This window comes from Pagrus pagrus, assembly GCF_965226575.1.
Source record: "Pagrus pagrus genome assembly, chromosome: 15".
Taxonomy (NCBI): domain Eukaryota; kingdom Metazoa; phylum Chordata; class Actinopteri; order Spariformes; family Sparidae; genus Pagrus; species Pagrus pagrus.
Window position 1 is genome coordinate 28,815,890 of NC_140199.1, and position 21,147 is coordinate 28,837,036.

The 21,147-nt window shown below is 39.8% G+C and overlaps 1 protein-coding gene across 1 annotated transcript in view; it reads left to right on the forward strand.

The window, feature by feature from the left end:
- Positions 1-2,270: 2,270 nt before the first annotated feature.
- kcnk18 (potassium channel, subfamily K, member 18) overlaps positions 2,271-21,147 on the forward strand; it is a 40,884-nt gene continuing 22,007 nt past the window's right edge. The window contains exons 1-2 of the mRNA XM_084375906.1: positions 2,271-2,550; positions 2,771-2,917. Coding sequence (XP_084232032.1) covers positions 2,322-2,550; positions 2,771-2,917 — 376 coding nt within the window. The 5' untranslated portion in view covers positions 2,271-2,321. The remainder of the gene's footprint in view (positions 2,551-2,770; positions 2,918-21,147) is intronic.

Here is a 21,147-nt window from a genome sequence, read left to right on the forward strand (position 1 = left end):
CCATAACAACCTCTCGACCGGTCACTACTCAACTGTTTTTTGCTTTTTTCACATTTTTCTCAGATCATAGACAATAGCTTTAATTAAATAAAGCTGAAAAACAAAGTCCAAAATACAACGTGCAAGCACAAAAACTGGCAACAAAAGTGGAAGGAGCAGGCAGGGCAAAACCACAAAGGACTATAAAAAAACAAAAACTAAATAAAAGTACAAACGAAAGAAGCTCTTGAAATGCAGGCAGGAACACGAAGGACATCGTACGGAGACGCATGACTAAAACAGAACTGATGAACTAACTAAGAGTGTTAGAGTGTGGTGAATAGTGCTGCTCAAGTGCATGTCAAGCAAGGCTGCAGTGGTGCATCATCTACAGATTCAGAGTCTCACCTATTTTTACCCCGCTATAGCCAAGATGTTTTAACTACGTTCATGATTTTCCTTGATTTCACCTTTTAATCACTGTTGACTTTTCTTACTTGATGAAAGTGTTTTTTTATTTTCAAGTGAACTTGGAGAAGCCATTGCTACATGTTAGGTGTTTGGTCAGAGGCTCCAGAGCCGACCGTGAGTCCAGATCTGGTGACGTTTTCTCATTAGTATGCAGATTAGTAAATCACACAAACTCACACTTTCCATGCCAAAAGAGGGATAGAAAGTAGAAGCTGGAAACAGACACTGAAAAAAAACCCATCTGTTAGCAATGAATAATAACTTTCATTGAAAAAAACAGACTCAACTATCAGAAAATCAGAGCATCTTCAATCTTCAATCTAAAGCATTACCAAAGAAGCAATTACATTGCGTAACCTTGTGACACAAAAGACGAAAGATAGCCCAGTAGAGCTTCTCTTCTGGATGCAACCAGTACATGGCAAACCATGAAAAGTATCAATATTCCAGAGCACACCAGGATACAATTGACACTATTTTCTCAACAATTACATTACATCATCAACATTACATGTTGCTTCATCAGATTAGCTCCCTCTGTCGAAATGCTTAGTTCGCCCCTTTAATGTAATTGTTAAGAAAATAGTGTCAATCTTTTTCTGGCACCTGGGTATATTTTACACAATAGAATATTTTTTTATCTAATAAATATTTAAGGGAAGGAATGTAGAACTATCTCTCAGAATGATTGATGAAATGTATTATATTTAATATTCTTATTTTGATTCCTGCAAATCTACCTCTTCAGATACATTTATGAGAGGATCTATTAGCATGTTGTTCTCCTTCAGGGCTAATTTCCTGCTTTCCTTTAGTGTGTTCCTTAATTGATCTTTGATTGATTGCAGTTAGTTATTCATTATACACCAAGCTTTACAGAGTCAATTACAATTTTAAAGTAGTGTCATCCCAAATATATAATGCCTTGGGATGTTTAATTATCTCAAGATATTTATAGAAAGGGGCCTTAGTTGTTCTCTGACTCTGACCCACAATTGGCCATCACATGGTTCACTAAATATAGAAACCATACAGCACCTGTTGCCCCTGGTGCTTGAAAGAGGACAAGGCCATTTGTATTTAAATTAAAGGGGCATAACTACTTTTACACGAAGTGAGACAAGAGTGAAGTGGAGCGAGCCGATCTAATGAACCCCTCCAATGAAAATCAAGTTTCTAACCGTGTTAACCTGTCAAAATGGTGTTTTTTATATTATACAAGACATATCATGAGCAAAATAACCAGTCAATGCCATGTCTGAGCATTTCTGCTTTGGACCTGCAGTGTACTAAGGACAGTCTCAAAAAACTGTCCGGAGAGGAATTTTAAGGCGTTCAACAGTGGTGCGAAGTACATTTACTCAGTTACTGTAGTTAAGTAAGGTTTTCAGGTACTTGTATTTAAATTAAGTATTTCAATTTCATGCTAGTTTATATTTCTACTATTTCAGAGGAAAATATTAGCCTCAATGATTTAACAGCTGTATTCACTTTTCAGATTAAGATGCTACATAAAATAAATACATATTATCAGTTTGTATCACCATGTTGACCTGTAGTTTCATTCTCCTGGCTACAGCTTTATTTCAGTTGAGGATTAAACACCCTCTGCTGTGTAAATGTTTGTGAATCCTGTCAAAGCCGCTGTCGGGCTCCCCCAGACGTCAGAGAGGGAGTAGCCTACAGCTTGAACACCGTATGTCCCCGGAGGTCATCACTGTTTGTTATGCGTGTATGATGATGTGGTTCGTTCAGTGCCTCAGCAGCCTCCGCACGCATTGCTGGAGCATAAAGCCAAGCTGACAGACCCACAGCCGCTCTCCAGAGGGAAGCCACAGGAGGAGCTGCGGCGGAAGAAGGAGCCAAAGATCATGTCAGTGGCAGTGAAGAGAGGGATTAGCGCTAAAGCAGAGTCCAGAAAATGCGCTGCGCGTTTCTGGAGGCTCTTTCCTCACCTTTTGCTGTGTCTGTCTCTGGTGGCGTACGCAGCGCTGGGTGCGCTCATGTTCCAGTACATTGAAGGAGGGAGCACCTCCTCTACCTCGCAGGATTACCATGAGTTCCTGGGTCAGATTGTCGGGACCGTACAGAACTTCACCGGTGAGTTACCACTAACAGGTGGTGCTATCAGATATGCAAACACTGAAAACTTATTTCTATCGACATTTATGGACTGATAAATCTATGGCGAATTTTGTTTTCCTTTAATTCAGTAAGAATTGTCATTTCTTTTAGGCGTACACTAGGCTATTCACATATAAGTGACTTACTGCCAGTGCTAATGCATGCTCTACATTAAACAGTTTCTCTTTATTTTCAGATAACGCCTCCTACACACATAAAGAGATAGTGAGGGAAGTGGAGACAAAGATGCAGTTTGGGTTCAAGTCCATATGGCTCCAGAGACCGGATAGATGGACATTTTTTGGCTCAATGTTCTTCTGCTGCACTGTATTCACAACAGTTGGTGAGTTAAAAGGATGATTAGAGCTATCTATATCATGGTGAGGAGCCCAAAGAGAAATACCCCGTTCAGCTGTTCAGGCTGTTTTAGGCCTAATTGCTCGCGACTTTACAGTTTTGGTTTGTCTCAGAGCTCTCAACAACAAGCAGCAGAGGCAGCTGTTTTCACTGTTCACAAGCTGGTGGACATAGTGGAGCGCTAAGCTTCGACAGAGACAGATGTTGTTCTTGGGAGTTGGGAGAGACCAAGACACTAAAGACAGTCAATACTGGACTCCTAAATGATAATTTGCTCTGTGTCAGCTGCATGTGCAAAGTAGACGACTGCTAAAAAAGCCATATTAACTTTGTAAGTTGATTATATAACACTGTTGTGATACACCCAATCAATGAAACTCTTCTACTTCTTAAGTATAATTTGGCATACACATAAAGATCAGTTCACTCACCAAGAAGCAAAACTAAGCCTGTGAAAACAGTTCTTTAGTACTGTATGCCATTTATAATATATGATAATATCTTTGGTACTTTCTACAGTCTAAGAAAAAAATCCTGATAATAGCTTCAGGGATATCTTGGATTGGGTTTGAGATTTAAGATTATCAACAGAAAACCTGTGTTAAAAACTGGTGTCCTTGAATTTGAAAGATGTGGGCATTTATCAGGCAGAGAGGTACTACGGGAATATTAATAACCTTATGGGAAATGTAGGATCTGTCTTATTCTCGTAAACATGATATCTCAGGAACACCTACAGCAAATTTTTTCAAATGTAAGACAAATTCACGAATAAGAATTTCATAAGCAAACTGGGACATTGACAATGACATTGTGATGATGTAATGACATTTTATATCCAAAATGTCAAAGGTCAACTTGCACAAATTTAGAATTGGAATTTGCATTTGAATATTGTCCACTTTGGAGCAAGAGCCTGAGGACATGAAGATCTAAATACACTGGAGGTGTTTTGCTGATTTTATTTGAATATCGTCCACTGTAGGGCAGGTTAACCCCCAAATTCCACCAGATCTGTGTTCGGTCCATCTCCGATCCACCATGGCAGCAGAGCATGAAGTTTGGTTCAGTAATGAATTTATTATAGGTCTTCTGAAAACGTGACTAAATCTGCTGGCTCAAAAAAATACAAACAGTAATTCTAATATTTGGTTCAATATCTTTTGGCCATTTTTACCTCATTTATGTGCTTTTGGATAGCAACCAACAAGCTTATGGTAGTCCTCTGGCTGAATTTTTAACCACTCCTCTTGACTGAATCGGTGAAGTTCAACTAAATTTATTGGCTTCCTGACACAGACTTGTTTCTTCAACACAGTCCACATGTCTTCAAGGGGTTCAAGTCAGAGGCCATGCTACAAAGAACATTTGATTCACACAACTTTCTATAATCACCAAAATTGATAATTGAAGTTACTGTATGTATATTTTTTGATCCAGCAGATTTGGTCACATTTTCAGATGAACTATAATAAATTAATTATTGAACCAAACTTCATGAATGTGTTTGTGATAAGTAGTATGTGTTCCACTCATTCCATTACAGAAAAATGAGAGCTGGAGAAATCATTGGAACTCAAGACTGCCATGATATTCATGTTCTGACCATGACTGTAAGTGAGAAAGTGTGGGGACCAGTCCACAGGTGGGCATAGATTTTTCAGTTCTGCAAAGGCATGCAAAGGATAAACCAACTAGCCATGGCTATACTCAGAATGTGGAGTTAGGGCACGTAACTGAAGTGAAATGCTCTTAATCTTACAGACTGTGGTGAAGAGAAATACTCAATACCTGGAAGAATGTGAATCTCAAAAGAGGATTCAAAGTTTAGTAAGATAAATGTTAAGGATTGTCAATCTTGGGAATAGGCCCACTGATTTGAATCAGTTAGACTAATTAGTTATGCATGTTGTTTTCTTTACAAAAAATCTGTCTGCACGTTACAAACTTGGCCATCTTGCTAGTCTTGCTTTGCGAAACACCTTGAAGTCAGATTACCAAATTGAATAATCAATCTTTCCTGCTCAAGTTGCCCTATAGTCGAGGGGAAGTAGAGCTGATGATAAATTGAACTCCATGGAGGTAAAATAGTGTCAGCAAGTACTATCTGCTGCACCAGTCAATATTGTTCCTTTTCAAAAGACATGTTTAACTGTAGTAAACTCAGCCAACTTGCTAGTCTCGCTTTGTGAAACACCCTGAGGTCAGATGACCAAACTGCACTGACATATATTGTTGGCCTTTTGAAACAAGCCTCTGCAACACTTAGTGATTACTGACTCATCATTCTTCTCTGTTAGATGTCTTTTTTATTGTGGTCTGTGTTACTTGTGGTTTTGTGCACTTTGGCGCTAATGACTGTGTGCTCCACTTGTAGGGACGTTGCCAGACAGTAAAAGTGCTTGCCACATATTACTTGGCTTCTGGAACAAGAAATGAGCCTTGTGTATACATGTCAGGAGATCTGTTTTTGCTCAAAATAATACTGTAATTTACACATGACAACTGTTGGAACTTTTGTTTTTATTTCAAACCAGTAACCTTTTGATTAGAGGAGGGTGAGGAGGTGAAACATCTTCAAGAAACTGAAACAAGTCCAGTTGCCTTGGATACAGCATTTAGAATTACCATGACCTGGATGACTGAGAACCTTCATCAACACACAGAGAATTATCATTATCTGTGCAGTTCCCCTCAGCTCCATGACCTGCAACTCTACAGTTTGGTTCACTTTCACCACTGTTAACCTCTACTGGTTTAAGTCAAAAATAAGGAGCAATGGGGGAAGTCAGTTGGCAGTATAAGGTGTTAGTGTCAAGAGTGACAAGGTCCACATAGAAAGCAGGTTGTAGTGGATCGATGACTTAGCTTTTACCCAGGAGATTTATGTCCTGTGTGAAACCAAAAATTGACGGTGACTTATTTTAACATACTTACATATCATACATGTTACATATCATTCACTGACAGGGAAGCAGAGCATTGTACTGTCAAACAGCACTGACAGGAAGACATATTTTAGCCACCAAAAAGAAGGCCCACCTAAAATATGTATCTGTCTAAGTGTACATTTTATTTAAGTATCTAACATTTGTGGTGCTTTACATTGCCATCAGACAGACACTCAAAAGCAGACCCAAACACCTGTTCTGCGGCATAATACAGTGTGGGGCAGGCACAGCTAACTTGTGCATAGGAATACGGACGTTGTACACTTGATGGAATGTAGTGCCAAAGGAGAGGGCTGCATAAACTACAGACCGATCACAATCAGGTATGTTTGCAACCAATAGGGATATCAGTCTCTATCTCATTATCCTAAAATTGCTGTTAAACAAGTGTTACTAATATATTTTATGCGAATAGTGCACAAACCGTGATCTTTTCCTAAACCTAAATAAATAGTTTTGGTTCCTAAACCTATCACCGAATCAAATATTGTTATTGTAACCAGGATGAAACCACACCAATTTCAAAATCTTAATCATGTTTTTGTCCAGTATGCCTGTTGCTGGAACCTCCTATGTTCATATACATGTAAATCGTTATTGAGAAGGGTCATATACGTTGTTATGGGATTCATTGATCTTATTTGTTGTAGGTATGAGGACATATTGTTTGAACACAACCAATTATAACAATTTTTTGCAAGGATGTTAAGATAATGTTTTCTGTTTCATCAACTGTCCTATGGATTCTACATAGCTCAGTAAACTGAAACTTAACTGATCTGATGCATTTCAGTATGATCTTGTGAATAATTGGAAATCTTAATGATTAAGTTTGAAGCATCTTCTGTGCAAATTTCCAATTTGGCCTGAGGGTGCTGCTGGAGTAAATGTCACCAAAAACATTACAAAAACATTCATCATAAAGGAGCCATAAACATTTTTGCAGAAATACGCAAGTAGGCAAGCAAAAAGAAATGTTTTCTCTCTAAATTCTAAAGGACGATAGCATTGGGGCACACCTGGCACACAAACATGATTTGGTTGGATGTCCCAGCAACATTAAGGGCTAAAAGCAGTTTCAACAGTTTTTGTGGACACAGGGAATAAACAGGCGGCCTGTTCTAGATGACCTGAGGGGTCTTGCTGGTTTATAACTCACAATCATGTCGGAGAAATTTTGGGGTGACAGACCATTTAGGATCTTAAAGGCCCGCTCTTTAGAATTCAGTGTCACACTCTTTAACTGTAGTAACATAATGGTGCAACATAGTGGACTGCGTTGAAGAGGACCCAAAGTTTTGGGTCTTTGCCTAAGCACAGTTGGGACAGGCAGCCTCGAATAACTTTTGCTTGACAGTACCCGAAAGTGGCGACGACACTGGCTAGGCAGGATGGTGTCAGGCTCGGAGGGTTCACCCACCTTGACAAACTGGGTTTGAAAAGGCATCTGGTGTTCAAAGTAACTCATTTTAAATTTGTTTAATCTGGGCTTTTGGAAAAAGTGACAGAGAGTAGACCCTACCCTTAGGCGGAGACAATCCGGGCACCTGACCTGCTGAACACAGGTTTGAGGTCCAAGTATTTGGCTGGCACTGCGACAGGTCCACACACCCCTCCAGCGGCTCTGCAGCAAGGCTGAAGACACTTAGACAAACAGAAAGTGAGCCGACCCAAAATGGTGTTACTAGCTCAGTGAATTTGGGGGTTATGTTTGACTAGCATGGATACCCCAATATTATGGGAACCTGATGAGTGTTTATTAGGTGCTAGAGAGTAACAGGTTCAGTTACATATTTTACCGTAGCAAGAGGCTTGCCATTGTACTCGAATCTCAATTCATTTACACACATTTCGGGGGCACCACCCCTGAAGAGGAAATGAATCAAATCAATGATTTATCAAATTATCCATCAGATATCCAAAGATGTGACTTCTCGATTAAATTGATCTCCATTCTCCACTCCAAAGGAATACACAGGACTGAAAATATTTATTAATGAACTAAATACTAATCCAAAGACTGAAATGAAATGATTCGTCATTAAACATGAACATTTAATTTGCAAAAACAATCAGTGTGATGATAACTAATTTAAATAATGAATGGGAAATGGTGGAAGAAATAATCTGTTCAATACGGACACAAATAACTAATGTTGAATGAGGATGACACATTTAGACATTGAATTACTCTCAATATTAGTATTATAATTATTATTTTGACATCAACCCAGTCATGAGCAGTTATAGACGATTGGTTCATGCCTACTTTGCTCATGCAGGAGATGAGCTCGGTCTGAATCCACAGCATTGGTTGCATTGGTTGGTTGGTCAAAGACTTGACGTTGGCCGAATGACACAAACTTCAAAGTCTTCAACAAAAAGCTGTGGTGTATAAAACTTGTAATGAAGTTGTAGTAGGATCAGTTTGGGCATTAAACTTGGCTACAAAAATAGAATAGCTCACACGTAAAATCAGGCCAAAAGCAAAATACCCCAAAAAGCACAAAAGGTCACGAAGAACGGGAGAATAAAAGGGCAAAACCCACATTTCCAGTCAGAATGTGCATTGTGTGTATGTTGACGGTCTTTCAACCAATCAGGACTCTGTCCTCTCCTTTCTTTGTTTGAGAGGGTAGAGAGGCCAGTAACTTTCCGAAAATTTAAATTGTCAAAATATGGGTTGAGCAATTTATCAAACTATGCAAATTAACTGTATGCAAATAACTGTTAAACTAAAAGAGTAAATAATTTCTAACCCGACTACTAAATGTATGGAGATTCTGCAACATTTTCTCTACTAATTGTAATAGGATATATTCTTGTTGCTTAGTCTAAATAGTGCTTCTATTGAAACAATCAACCATATATGATCAGTAGAATGCAGTATTCTCACATGTGAGAAATGCTTGAATGAATAACTCATGCTTAGGAAGTGTTAGAACTGTGGATTTTCTTTACATTGGATTAGAATTTTGACTGAATGTAAAGAACACAATGGCAAATGAATAAAACAGTTACTCTATAATGATTTGTATCAGATAGATGCATTAATATCCTAACCAAATCAAAAGATCAAAGACTGACCTTCCCCTTTTGTGTGCCTGCATCAAAAGCCTTGCTGCCTTTCTGCCACTGGCAGACCTCCAATTGTAAGTGCTGTATCCTAGTCAACTGGACTTCAGTTTCTCCAAGAGGCTTCACTTCACTTCTAACTAACTGGAGGGGAGTTGCAGGCTTTAAACCCTGTGTCGGAGTGTCCTTACAAAGTTGTTAGGGCCTCCCAACCGGCCTTCATGTGGGTTGTTAGGGCTAGGTGAGCCCAGATATGAGTGGGTGCTCTGGCTGTGCTCTCACCCCAGCATGCCTGACCAGACACACACCCACATAGGCAGAAAGCCTCTCACAGAGTGGCAGCAGGTTAGACCAGGCTCACTCTCCATTATTTTAAAAATCCTAGCCGATTTTGAAATCAGGTTGCATCATGCTTGAAGGAGGAGAATCTTCAGAGATTTTCTTCTCTCTTATCTCAAACCTGCACACACTACAAGACTTGGAAATAATTGCACATCACACACTACAGGATGTTATCAATATTAGAGTACTAGAGGGAACAATGCACCACCTCATGTGATGTCTCACACATGATCTAATTAGGATGCAGGTGTAAACATAACGGAAACTGTGGTGCAACAACTCACTGTGGTAACTTTAATAATTTGCAGTGAGTGAAAACAAAAGCAGAAGAAACAAGTCTGGATTATAAAATGTTTGGGGAGACATGGTTAACATGGCTGTCTACTCTTCAACAAGTCAACAGTAGCATGCTAGCTAATGTTAGCCACAAGGACTAGAATATTTACTGTTGTTTAGCAACAGTATCTCTCTCATTGGTTGTTGTGAAAGTACTAACGTAATAACAGTCACAGTCGTCCAGATTTTAAATCCTATGTCTGATGTCAAACATGTTTGATATTCTTTTGAGATTGGATCTCTCCACCCCTCTTATTATCATAATCCAGGCTGTGCTAAGGGACGACCAAGATCCTGGTCCAGATATTCCTTTAAATTAGCCCAGCACTTCTGTAGAGTGATCCTGGCCTTTGAGGAACACAGAATCATGACAAGAGTAACTCATAACAGTCGATCATGATTTTTAGTGTCCTCCTCAGATAAAAAAAAAAGTCTCATCTTCACAGTGTTTCTTAAATGATAAAATCTGGTTTTAACGATGCAGTTAAGAGTGAGGCCTGCCTCCAAGATGACACCGAAGTTTCTCACCTGTCAATCGGACTTCAAATTGTCACAACCTGACAATTGTGACAATTTGAAAGATACTTCCTGTCTCTTAGCTTTTGCCCTGATAACAAGGAATTCAGTCTTGTCACTGTTTAACATTAAAAATGACTAGACATCCAGTCATCAATATCCTTGATATATTATGTGTTGGGACCGTCCACATGGTTCTGACATCAGATTGGCCTGCGTGTAGCTCAATGCTTAAATGCGGCCTCCTTGCACTAACGAAGCCTGGTAAACAAAGGAAAGTGCACCGACCCTAATGCCCAGTAGGTGGCGCCTGCTTGTCACAGTCCCCCCAGGTTTGAAACTCCCATCTCCCTTTGTCTGTCAGCAGACCTGAACGCATCAGTTCCGCCGCCACCGGAGGAGATAACTACAGCTGCAGACTCATTTCATTGCTAGTCCCAGAGTTAAGTGTTGCTGGAAGCATCAGCTTTCGCCTACACAACTATTACTCAAAGGGAGCATATAGACGTCTGGATTTTACCCACCTAGGCCACAGTCTTTGATCTCGCTGGACGGGCCAAAACTGCCCTGTGTTCACCAAACACGCTCCAGATCCAGAAAAGACGCTATGCAACCAGCCTCTTTCACTGCCTGCAGAAGGAGGATTTTTCCTCAGAAAATGCCTGCTTCGCTTGTTTTCTTATTGCCCACGTCAACTACGCTTTCTTAACAGCCAACACAGGACACTGCAACCGCCTTTAATCCACGCCGAGGAAGCGAGCTGGATTAAGGAAGACAGGACTACAAGTGAGGCTTAATTAGTGTCTGGGCAGATACTAGAAGTTAGCGTGTATTGTATGCTTGTAAACTACATTGTTTGTTTGTGAATTTGTGGACCGTCGAGTCCTTTTTTATTTGCTGTTAGTTTTACGTTGTAAAACATCATTGTTGCTCGCCATGACCGCCATCTTGGCTCCTCTTTCTTTGTCTCTCCGACACACACACACACACACACACACACACACACACACACACACACACACACACACACAAATCCATATCTCATGCTTGTTTGTTATTTGTGTTTGAGTTTGTCTTAGTTTTAGTTTCATAGTTTAGCTGCTTTAGTTGAGTGATCGATTTTTGTTTACTGAAAGTATTATTGATTTGATCAATTTGCTAACAATAATAAAGTCTATTATATTGTACATAGCCGTTTTCTGTGATTATTTTGTGCATATGTTTTGTGGTATTTACTGGTTGTGATGGTCAGTGCTCAGATTCATTTCCTTCACTGTTCCTTTAATTGTAAATATTTTACAAATACTTACATTTAAAGTGGACCCTTCTTTTGAGACTATTTCTGGTCTGGTTATTGGTCCCCGATTCCAGGGTGGTGCCCCGTTTTAACAATTTGAAAATTATTTTTTATTATTATCAATAATTATTAATTTCTAATAACCACACCTGCCCTACCATCAATTCCCAACATCTGATAGTGTGTCAAGTATTCCCAAGACAAAGACTAAAATATTGTCTAAGGGTGGTCCAGTGCTGACCCAGATAGGTCAACTAAATATGCTCAATAATGTCAAAGGCAGCACTTAGATCCAATTGTACTAAAATAGAAACCATACAACTTTACAAACTTGTTACTTTTTAAATCTTCTTTTGACCAGGGCTGTTTCTATACTGTGGTTGGGGCACAAGGCTGATTTGTAGAGATCCTGAACTTTGTTGGAAGATGTTTGATTAACTGCTTGTGGACAGCTTTATTAGTACTTTTGCTTAGAACAGGGGTGAAGTATTGGTCTGTAGGTACTAATAATAGATGGATCTAGAATAGGCTTCTTTAAAATGGGTTTAAAACTTAAGATTTTATTGAGCTAGAAAATAGAAGATTGTGAAGAGGTGTTTAAAGTCAAGGAAAGCTAATGTCCAGCCGAGGCAGTAGCTGATCCAGTGGGTTGCCAGGTTAAACACACGAGTCAACACCTTAGTCGGTTGAATAGTCTGCTTCTCCTTTCCCACAACCGACCTCTCAGTCACCAGCACCGGCTTATCATTGGCCAAATCAGTAGCTGGCATGGGCAAGGATATAGCCTCTTCCAGCTTCTCAGTAGTATTATTTTGTCCGTTATTCTGTTCCATAGTGATGAAGGTTAGCCTCCCCACAGACATACAAGTTCGCCGACAGTGAAAGCATGAAGAGTGACCTGTCAGCTTTAAAGATATGAGCTTGGAAATTTTAAATTATGTTTTTATTATTATTATTAATTAACATTAGAGGCATACTATGAAGGAACTGCAAGTTGTTGTTGCCGACTCCCCACCTCAGCAAGTGAGACAGAGCAGCAATGGTCAAGTGAGCTATAGAATGAAGAGAGAGAGAGAGAGCAGAGAAACCCTGAGCAAAGCAGTGAATCAGAAAAATGAAATACAGGAATAAAATCTTATACGGAAAGGCTTTGGCTTTTTTTTGGATTTAATTTTTGGATTTGACTACATAAGGAACACTACTGAGTTAACCCAGGTTTACATCTCGTAAGTGGCAATTATCTACAGACAGCCCTGCTCACACAGCATGGGTCTCAGGTACTTTTGCATTCCATTCCATTTTGTCTTATTGCAATTGCAAGCTATGTCAATTAATCACTTAAGGCCAGAGGCCTTATGGTCAAGGTGGTTGCGTAAAGTCCACTTAGTTCTTTTTGGAGGGAGGGAAATTCCACTTATTCAGGCAAGACCCCACTAATTTCTAGGAAGAAACGTCCACACCAATGACTCGGATAAATCGCTGTCTTGCACTTGTGCACTTCACCTGATTGAGTACATGTGAATATTTCTGCTCTGCTCTGATGGAGGTCTGCTAAGTAAATATGTGTGAATGTGTGAGTTTTTAATACATGTCTTGTTACATTTCTTTTTTGGACTGCTGATGGCTGCTATTATGTGCGTATATTTTGGGCTGTTCATAATGCTCAAAAGCCTTACAACAAGTAAAGTTTACTATTGGCTGGATCTGAAAGTTAGACCTTCCTGAGAAACCATAACTTCTCTCTTAAAACCAAACTACTGAATTTGTATTTGGTGGGTTTGCAGTTCTTTAAGGCAGGACCGGGCATATTTCACTGCAGGGTGACGATTCATTGGTTGATTGAAGTAAAATCATAACCTCACCTAGAAGGGGACATTTACATAGGGATTTCTTTAATGATGTTGTCCAACAAGTACAGGGCATATCGCCATGAAATGTAATTTACAGTTTGTGATTTAGTTCGAGTTAGTTCGACGATAGCATGTTCAAATGTCAAATTGCACAAAACAAATCAATAAAAAATTGCTAAGCACATCACATATCTCAACTATTTCTTTTTAAGTTTTAATGTTTCTTTTCTCATGTAGTCAACTGTTCAATTATATATTTTTTAACTGTTTCCCATTATGAGGGTCTAAATACAAAACTCCATATTTATTTATTTGTGTTTGCGTAAAAGAAGTTGAATTTAAATATCCTTCATTAGCTCTAACACAAAGAATACTTCAGCCTATATTAGTCTACAAAGTGCCAACCACGTGCAAATTGGTCGTACAATGTAACTCCCTCTCATCTGTAAAACCTGTAAAGTTCAAACAAACTAACCAAGGACAAGTCCTTAATTTTAACGAGATGGGACAACCCTTTGAATTTTCTATGTCCTGATGGTGTTCTCTCCGGCCAAGTTCTGGAAGCTTTGGTTGATTGGTCAGGCTGTCACGTTTAATACTGAAATCTCTTCAGTATTTGATGGTTTGTCATCAAACTTTGTACAGACAGAAATGTCACCCTTGAATGAATTGTAATGCTTACTTCAGCATATTAGCAACACACTTGCTAAAAATATGTAATAAGATGTCCAGTTGTTTGACTTTTCACTTATTAGTGTTTTTTCCCCTAATGTTTTATATCATTTGTTAATTAAAGTATTCTAATTCTAGTATCTTGAGCTTGCTCTTTTTCATGACATGATTTGATGTGTAAGAACCTTGTGAAGATCCATTAGTAAGTCTGTTACTTTCAGATACACACAGATAAGTGGTTAAAGGAAGCCAGCTAATGGCTAATTGCTCAGCAGCAACAGGAAGCCCACCACTCACTCAGGAGACGGCACTCCCAGAGGAGAATGCTTTTTGCTTAACCACATAAAGTGTATTAGAGATTGTTAGAGGTTAGAGGCACAGTCTGTGTTGTCTTGTTGTGAAGTTGTGAACCACTGTTGTCTGCCATTGTATCACTGTGTGACTGCACATGACTTGAAAAAGCAGCATTTACTTTAGGACCTGCAATACATGCATTGCCTTTGTGCATGCTTGTATTTAATTTAATTTATTTTATTGACAGTTATCAATACACAGTGAAATGTGGCCAAAGTTGGATGAGCAATAGAAGCCCAGTATTCATGTTAAGTGTTGTTCAATCTATGGTCCTGCAGTGGGTATCAGGCTGAACCCTACAAACTACTGCAACACCACTAGGTATTGCTTGTCAAGACAAATCAGTCTTGACAAGCAACAGTTTATGGTAAGTTACTTCTAAAATGCAGTGTTTTACTGTCTGTGCAGAGTAATGCGTTACACTACTTTTGTGTTACTTTCAACAAAATAACTGCAGAAGAATGGCTGGGCATTATAAAATGGAAGAGGGCAATATTGTTGGGCTTCTATAACCTTGTATATATCTTTCCCTTTTTCATAAAAGCATGAAATTTGGTACACTTGTATAGTTTTGTACTTTATAGTGTAGCACTAGTAAATTTTCAGAGATGAAGTGATCATACAGATCTCATGCTTTAATTGAGCCCCCCCCCTCTCTGCATTTGCCCGTCTTACAGCATTTCTCTGATCTTCCCTGCTCGAGAAAACTCTTACACCGCCGTGCCACTTGATCTTCCCTGCTCGGCAAAACTCTGTCCAGCGGCGCGCTTAGATCTCAGAGGCCGGGAAAAACCGAGCTGGCTTATGTCCATGTTTGACCTTGGCTTCTCTGTGTAGCGACTATGGGCACAATTACATGTTCTCCTGCCCTACTGACTGCATCTCTTTTAACAACAATAATAAAAGTGTGGTATATTTAGTCACATAATTTCACTCTTTCATTTGTGGTTATATTTCACTCTAACTTAAGTTTAATCATCAATTCAATCAATAGGTGCATGTTCAATCAACTAGTGCAGAGCAATACATGTTTTAACCATTCATTTATGATTCATTCACATTTTGATTAGATTCTTTAATATCTCAGTACTTGTTACCAGTTGTCATTAACCACTAACTACTTATTTATGGTTATATAGTTATATTACACTGCAGGAGCCATTGCAAAAATGCCATGTGCCAGCCATTTTACTTTACCCCATAACTAAACTATGTACTTTGCATCATATCTCCTGAACCAAACATGATCACACAGAAAAGGGGATGTCTACCCCTATGTCTTGATGGTCATGGATTACAATGATAACATCTACTACATCATGAATTGTTCAGGTAAAGAGGAAATGGTGAATTCTGGTCTAGAGACCATCTTGCAATGGGAACACACCTGCCATGATGTCTGTTAACATGTTGAACCATGAGTGCTCAGTATTACATTATTACATGAGTTCTTAGTAACCATGGTTCAGACCACACCCATCTTCAAAGTCACCCTTCATTTTGATCTCAACTACACACCTGTAAAGTTTCATGACTGTATCTTGCACAGAATCCCACTGGTTGCATGTGTGTTGCGGAATGGATCCGCTGCGGTTTTGCTCTGTGCTGCCTCGCCCTTCAACTGGCTGCATTTTGAGTGCAGCGAAGTGCAGCACTGCTGGACAGCTGGAGTGGCAAAACCGAGGAGATCACGCGGTAATTACAGAATTTGTGCTGGCGTCAGCACGGAGTGTTTAATTCTGAAAATTAACTAGAGGTTTTAATGTTGTGTCGGCGTCTGACTTCCTGTGTGCTCTGTGCTGAATTCAGCTGAATTGATGTGCCGTGTTCCAGCATCCGGCAAAAATAGAAGCCTTGTGTATCTGCTGTGGAGCTGCAACGGAGTAGATTTACTTTAATTGATATTGTTAATACTGTTTTCAGTTTTTAAACACAGCTGTTTGCAGAATGCATTGCAATGAGGTAATATATCTATTTGTGGCTATGAAAGACTAATGTATGCAAAATATGATATGGGTTATCGAAACCGGTTTAGGTACTACAGTTGAGCCATCTATGAGCCTCTGGCATCACTCTCTCCTTTTCCTCCCTTCAGGTACCTCCCTCTAAACTAGGGGTGGCTCGATATGATACTCAGGATTGGTATCGGTCCGATATTGGTCAAAATTTCAGGATCGACCATCGAAAAAAACAACTATAGCCCGTCCGATCCAATACCTAAGCCCAAATGCTCAACTTCATTTTCCGTGACATGCCGTAAGACACTATCGCCTCAGCAACAGCAGTTGCGCGACGTGCGATGTGCTGTTGCGCTGCGTGCCGTAAACAGAGATGCATCCGCTGCAGCATGTGTAAACAGAACGTCGTGAGTGACAGCCTAGCGATTTTATCATGTCAGCTGTGTGGAATTACTTTGCGCACGAGCAGGGTTTCCCCCAGTGTATTATAAGCCTGGCGGGCCGCCTGGTCTCACTTACCCCCCGCCAGGCTAAGCATTGTTTATTTTTTTTTTTTAAATCAGTTTTTGCACTCCATCAACACGTGATCAGGTGTCTTTTTCGTCACCTGACAACGTCACAACTTCGTCGCGCATAACAGGACATGTCACGGACATCATGCTCATCAGACCGCTGCTTCACCAGCTGACCGAGAGGAACGCACCAGGTCGACGTCGACCTTGTAGCGGTTAACGTGAGCCGAGCCACGGCTCTAGAGGCTCAGCCAGCTGCTGCAGCGGCTAGTAGCTGTTAGCTGTTAGCACGTCGTCCCCTGCAGCGTCAGAGCTCCGGACTTCTGTGAGCAGAGGTGCTTTCACCAGATGTGAAAATGACCCAGTGTTTCATTTTTCAGCTCGTACGGTTCGTGTTTACACACGTTTGTTTTCTCTGGTCCAAACAGTAGATTACAGAGTATCTTTGGTAGATCCGTGATTGTCACGTTTCCATGACGACTGACCCGAAAAAGACGCGTGGTCATGTTGACGTGACTCCAGATTGTAAAAATCTCTGAGGAAAAAAATAAAAATCTCTGGAGACACCAGGCTGTTGTAGGAGATACACTAGTAATAATTGTAATTTATTAATCACTGGTCGATTAGTAAAACACTCGTTAATGGGGCACCACCTCCGATGTTTTGTCTATTTGAATAATCCGGAGGTAATTAATCAAATCCGACTAAACAAGGTTAACTTGTATCAATTCTAATCAATTTCAGATCAATTTTTTTCAATCTCATAAATGAAGTAGTGAATTCTACACAGTTTCAATCGGTACTCCACATTAAAACAAACCTGCACAGACAACGACATACTGTTAAATAGGTTTATTGACTAAATAATTGAGATTAAATAAATGAAATGGCAATTTAAATGAATAAAAACAGGTAACAGGACATGTGAATAACTAAGTAATGGGTTATTAGTGGAATATGGGCTGATGGTGAGATCACGAGTTAGGTTGAAGCATTTAAATATTACGAGAGTAATACTAGTAATTTTAATTTAAAATCCTAACTGAATTTCTCTTAAACTAAAAGATCAGAACCATAAGACACCACTCATTAATCATGTGTGAATCCAGCTGTTATGGGTGATGGAGAGCCTACTTTCTTAGCAGAGTGGCGGAGTCAGCGGCGGAGGGTTTCTCTCCGGTGGTTTGCGACTCTAGCCGGAAGTCCCGGTCCAATGGCCGAGTGTCAGCTCGTCCGGTATCATCTGGTTGGGGATCACGGTCCGATGTCTTAGGAAGAGTGTGGCTGGTCCAGTACCGAGCCGGTGACGATCCTGGTTCAATGCCCACCGGGGTGGTACCGCTTGAGAGCGTGGTGGGTCAGAGCCGTTCTGGCTTGTCAAAGTCTGTCTTTCGTTGGAAACCACTTGCACGGTTTCGGACACAGCAAGTTGCCATAATGTCGTGATGATGATTTTAATAAAGATGTTCTTCTTCGTTGCTTCGAGTGGTGGTTCTCAGGCTCTGACTTTGTAAACTAAATTTAACTTCTTGGATAAAATAACGGAGGATGATACGTTGATCAGGCGGATCTTCCGTTGTTACTTAATACAAGATAATCTAAATTAAGTTCACTTCCTCTAAATCAGGTTACGATACTTAACTGTATAACAAAATTAAAACAGAACTTCGTTCTGGTACAAACTTAATAAAAAGAAGCTAATCAATACTGCGAAAAATATAAAAATGAGAAAAATCAATGCGTGAGCACTTCTGCTGATATCGCTGTCTTGAAGCGTGTTTCAAAATAAAAGTAAAGAGCGGAAAAATTGAAGACGAGAGTTTCAAAGATAAGAGTGAGACTAAGAATAACTAACACAAAACAAAAACTTAAAGACTGTAAAACTTAAAACAACTGAGGAGAGAAGTGATGTCTCTCTGTTTTGTTGTCTCCAAAAGGCGGGCGTGTCTGGGGGCAGGACTGCCAGCTTTTTGTCTCCAAGTAGATAGTGGAAAGTGTGAAGATTCACAGGAACTCACTAAAACTAAACTATAGTTTTAAACATTTCAAAACCGTGCTTCACCTTTCACAGAATCTCACCATGGCTCAATAGATGGACTTTGTCTATCATGAAAAAGGATTATGTTATGATTAAAAATCACTGATCAATTAAAGGAAATTAAAACTGGATCAAAATAAAAACACACTTGAATATACCGTAGAACTAGTAGAATTGATCACTTATACTTATTTCTCCTAGTTCTAGCTTAATACTTGTTAAAACAAAACATATCAGAAACATTTACTGGTAATCAAGAAAAACTTATTAAACAAAAGATCTCCGGAAGGTCCGTCCCAATTGTACCAGGGCTTATCATCAGGAGGTGCTGTGGTTTCACCGAACACAGGACACATTAAACATTAAAACTTGATTTCAGTCAAATTTCATCACAGAGAAACGGGGAAAAGTTCAGTTTTATGAACTTCTTTTGCTGTTTTTCTAATCTGTTAAAATTAAGAGGATGAGTTCCTGGTTTAATGGTAATTAAAATTTGCTTGAAATCTGGATGAGGGCAGAAACCATTATAGGTTGGAATGTCTGATAAGAGAAGCATAGTCGTAAACCATTTGGGCAGGAGGGCTAGGAAAACAGAGAAGAGGCCCAGAGTGCTTTTACCCTGGAGAGTGTATTTCATAATTCTTATCACAAGAAGACAAGAAGACACAGAACATCAGAGTCGTTACCTAATTTACAATTGCAAAGACAAGTTATAACACATTCTGATCACCAAAATAGTTCCTGTCCCTTCTGATGTGTGGAGAGCAGATGTCTCCATGCTGGACTCAGAGTGACCTGTAGGAGAAGAATTATCTGTTTGGAGGGGAAAGAAAGTTCAAAATGGGAGTTTGAGTCCATAAATTAATCAGAGATGTTCTCAACTGAGGGCTTTATGGCAAAAGAAAACACTGCCCTTTTCTGCCAGGAGATAAGGTGGCAGACAATAAGGCGCCTTGTTCCCATGAAAGTCTTCTTGCATATGGAAAGAGTTAACAAGGATAAACAGGCCTCAACACCAAGAGTCAGAGGCGATAGGCATGTGTTCCTACACAGTTGTTATTTATATATTTTTGTGGTTGGTTGAACAGCATTTCAAGAGTGCAATCTGTAAGACCTGGTGTTACATAAATGTCTTATAATAACACATGATAATGATAATATTTTCAAATTTCCAGTCAACTTTTAACATTGATCTTAAAGCCTTATGGAATCACTCCTTCTAAATTCTACTACTCCATTAATGAATCTGTTACCTATAGGGCCCTGCCATCAGTCAAACATCAGGGTCAGGCCTCTGACAAAAAAACACGCTTGGGCACCGATGGGCCGCTGGTGGGCCACCCTACCACCAGGCTTAACAAGTTTTCTGGGGGAAACCCTGGAATTTATTTCTTCCTTTAGGGGAGCAGAATATTTGTTGCACAGTTTGAACATGGTGTTTTTAGATGTCCATATTAAGCAAAGTACGTCTATACAAATTTTATGTATTATTAACATGAACAGGAGAAAAGACGGTATTGGATTGATATCGGTATCGGCAGATACTCTAAGTTGCAATATCGGTATCGGTATCGGACATGAAAAAGTTGTATCCAGCCATCCCTACTCTAAACTGGGGCTGTGTTGGATGGCTTCAGCAGGTTTTTAAATAAGGACCTCCTCTCTCAGTGTCTCATTGATTTAGGACCATGACATCTTCGGGGGGCTCAACAGTAGAACCAGCGCCCTGGTACTACCCCCACTGTCCTCCACTCAATGGTGTTTTAATATGACTATAGTAAAACATATTTTAACTTACTGTTCATATTTGTGACATATAAGCCTACAGCTACAGTAACAGATTGGGTTGCACAGTAATAGTTATTTTGTTGAGAAAGCTGAAGTAATCAACATTCCTGATCACATACTTATCCAGGAGGAAGAGGGCCGGTTCAGGAGAGGTTTAGAATCCTTTCAAATCCTGCAACTCTTTGACAAAAAAAATAGAGACCATCTTGTGACGGTGTCACAGCAGAACAAGGAATGTACAACATTACACATGGTATAGTTCACCTGTTTCACCAAACTCACTTCCCTGATGTCATCTGTTCCACTGCACTATTCACGTCACAGCAGGTGTGATCCCATTGAAAGATGGTCTCCAGTTTTACTTAACCTCGTTTTTATCTCAACCACACACCCACGAACCGGCAGCACTTGCCCCTCCCTCATTACCACCACTGAGCTGCCCTTGAGCAAGGCCCTTAACCCTGACTGCTCCAGTGTCCGGCAGACAGACTGTGGTTGTACTGAGCAGCTTCTAGGTGTGAAAGGGT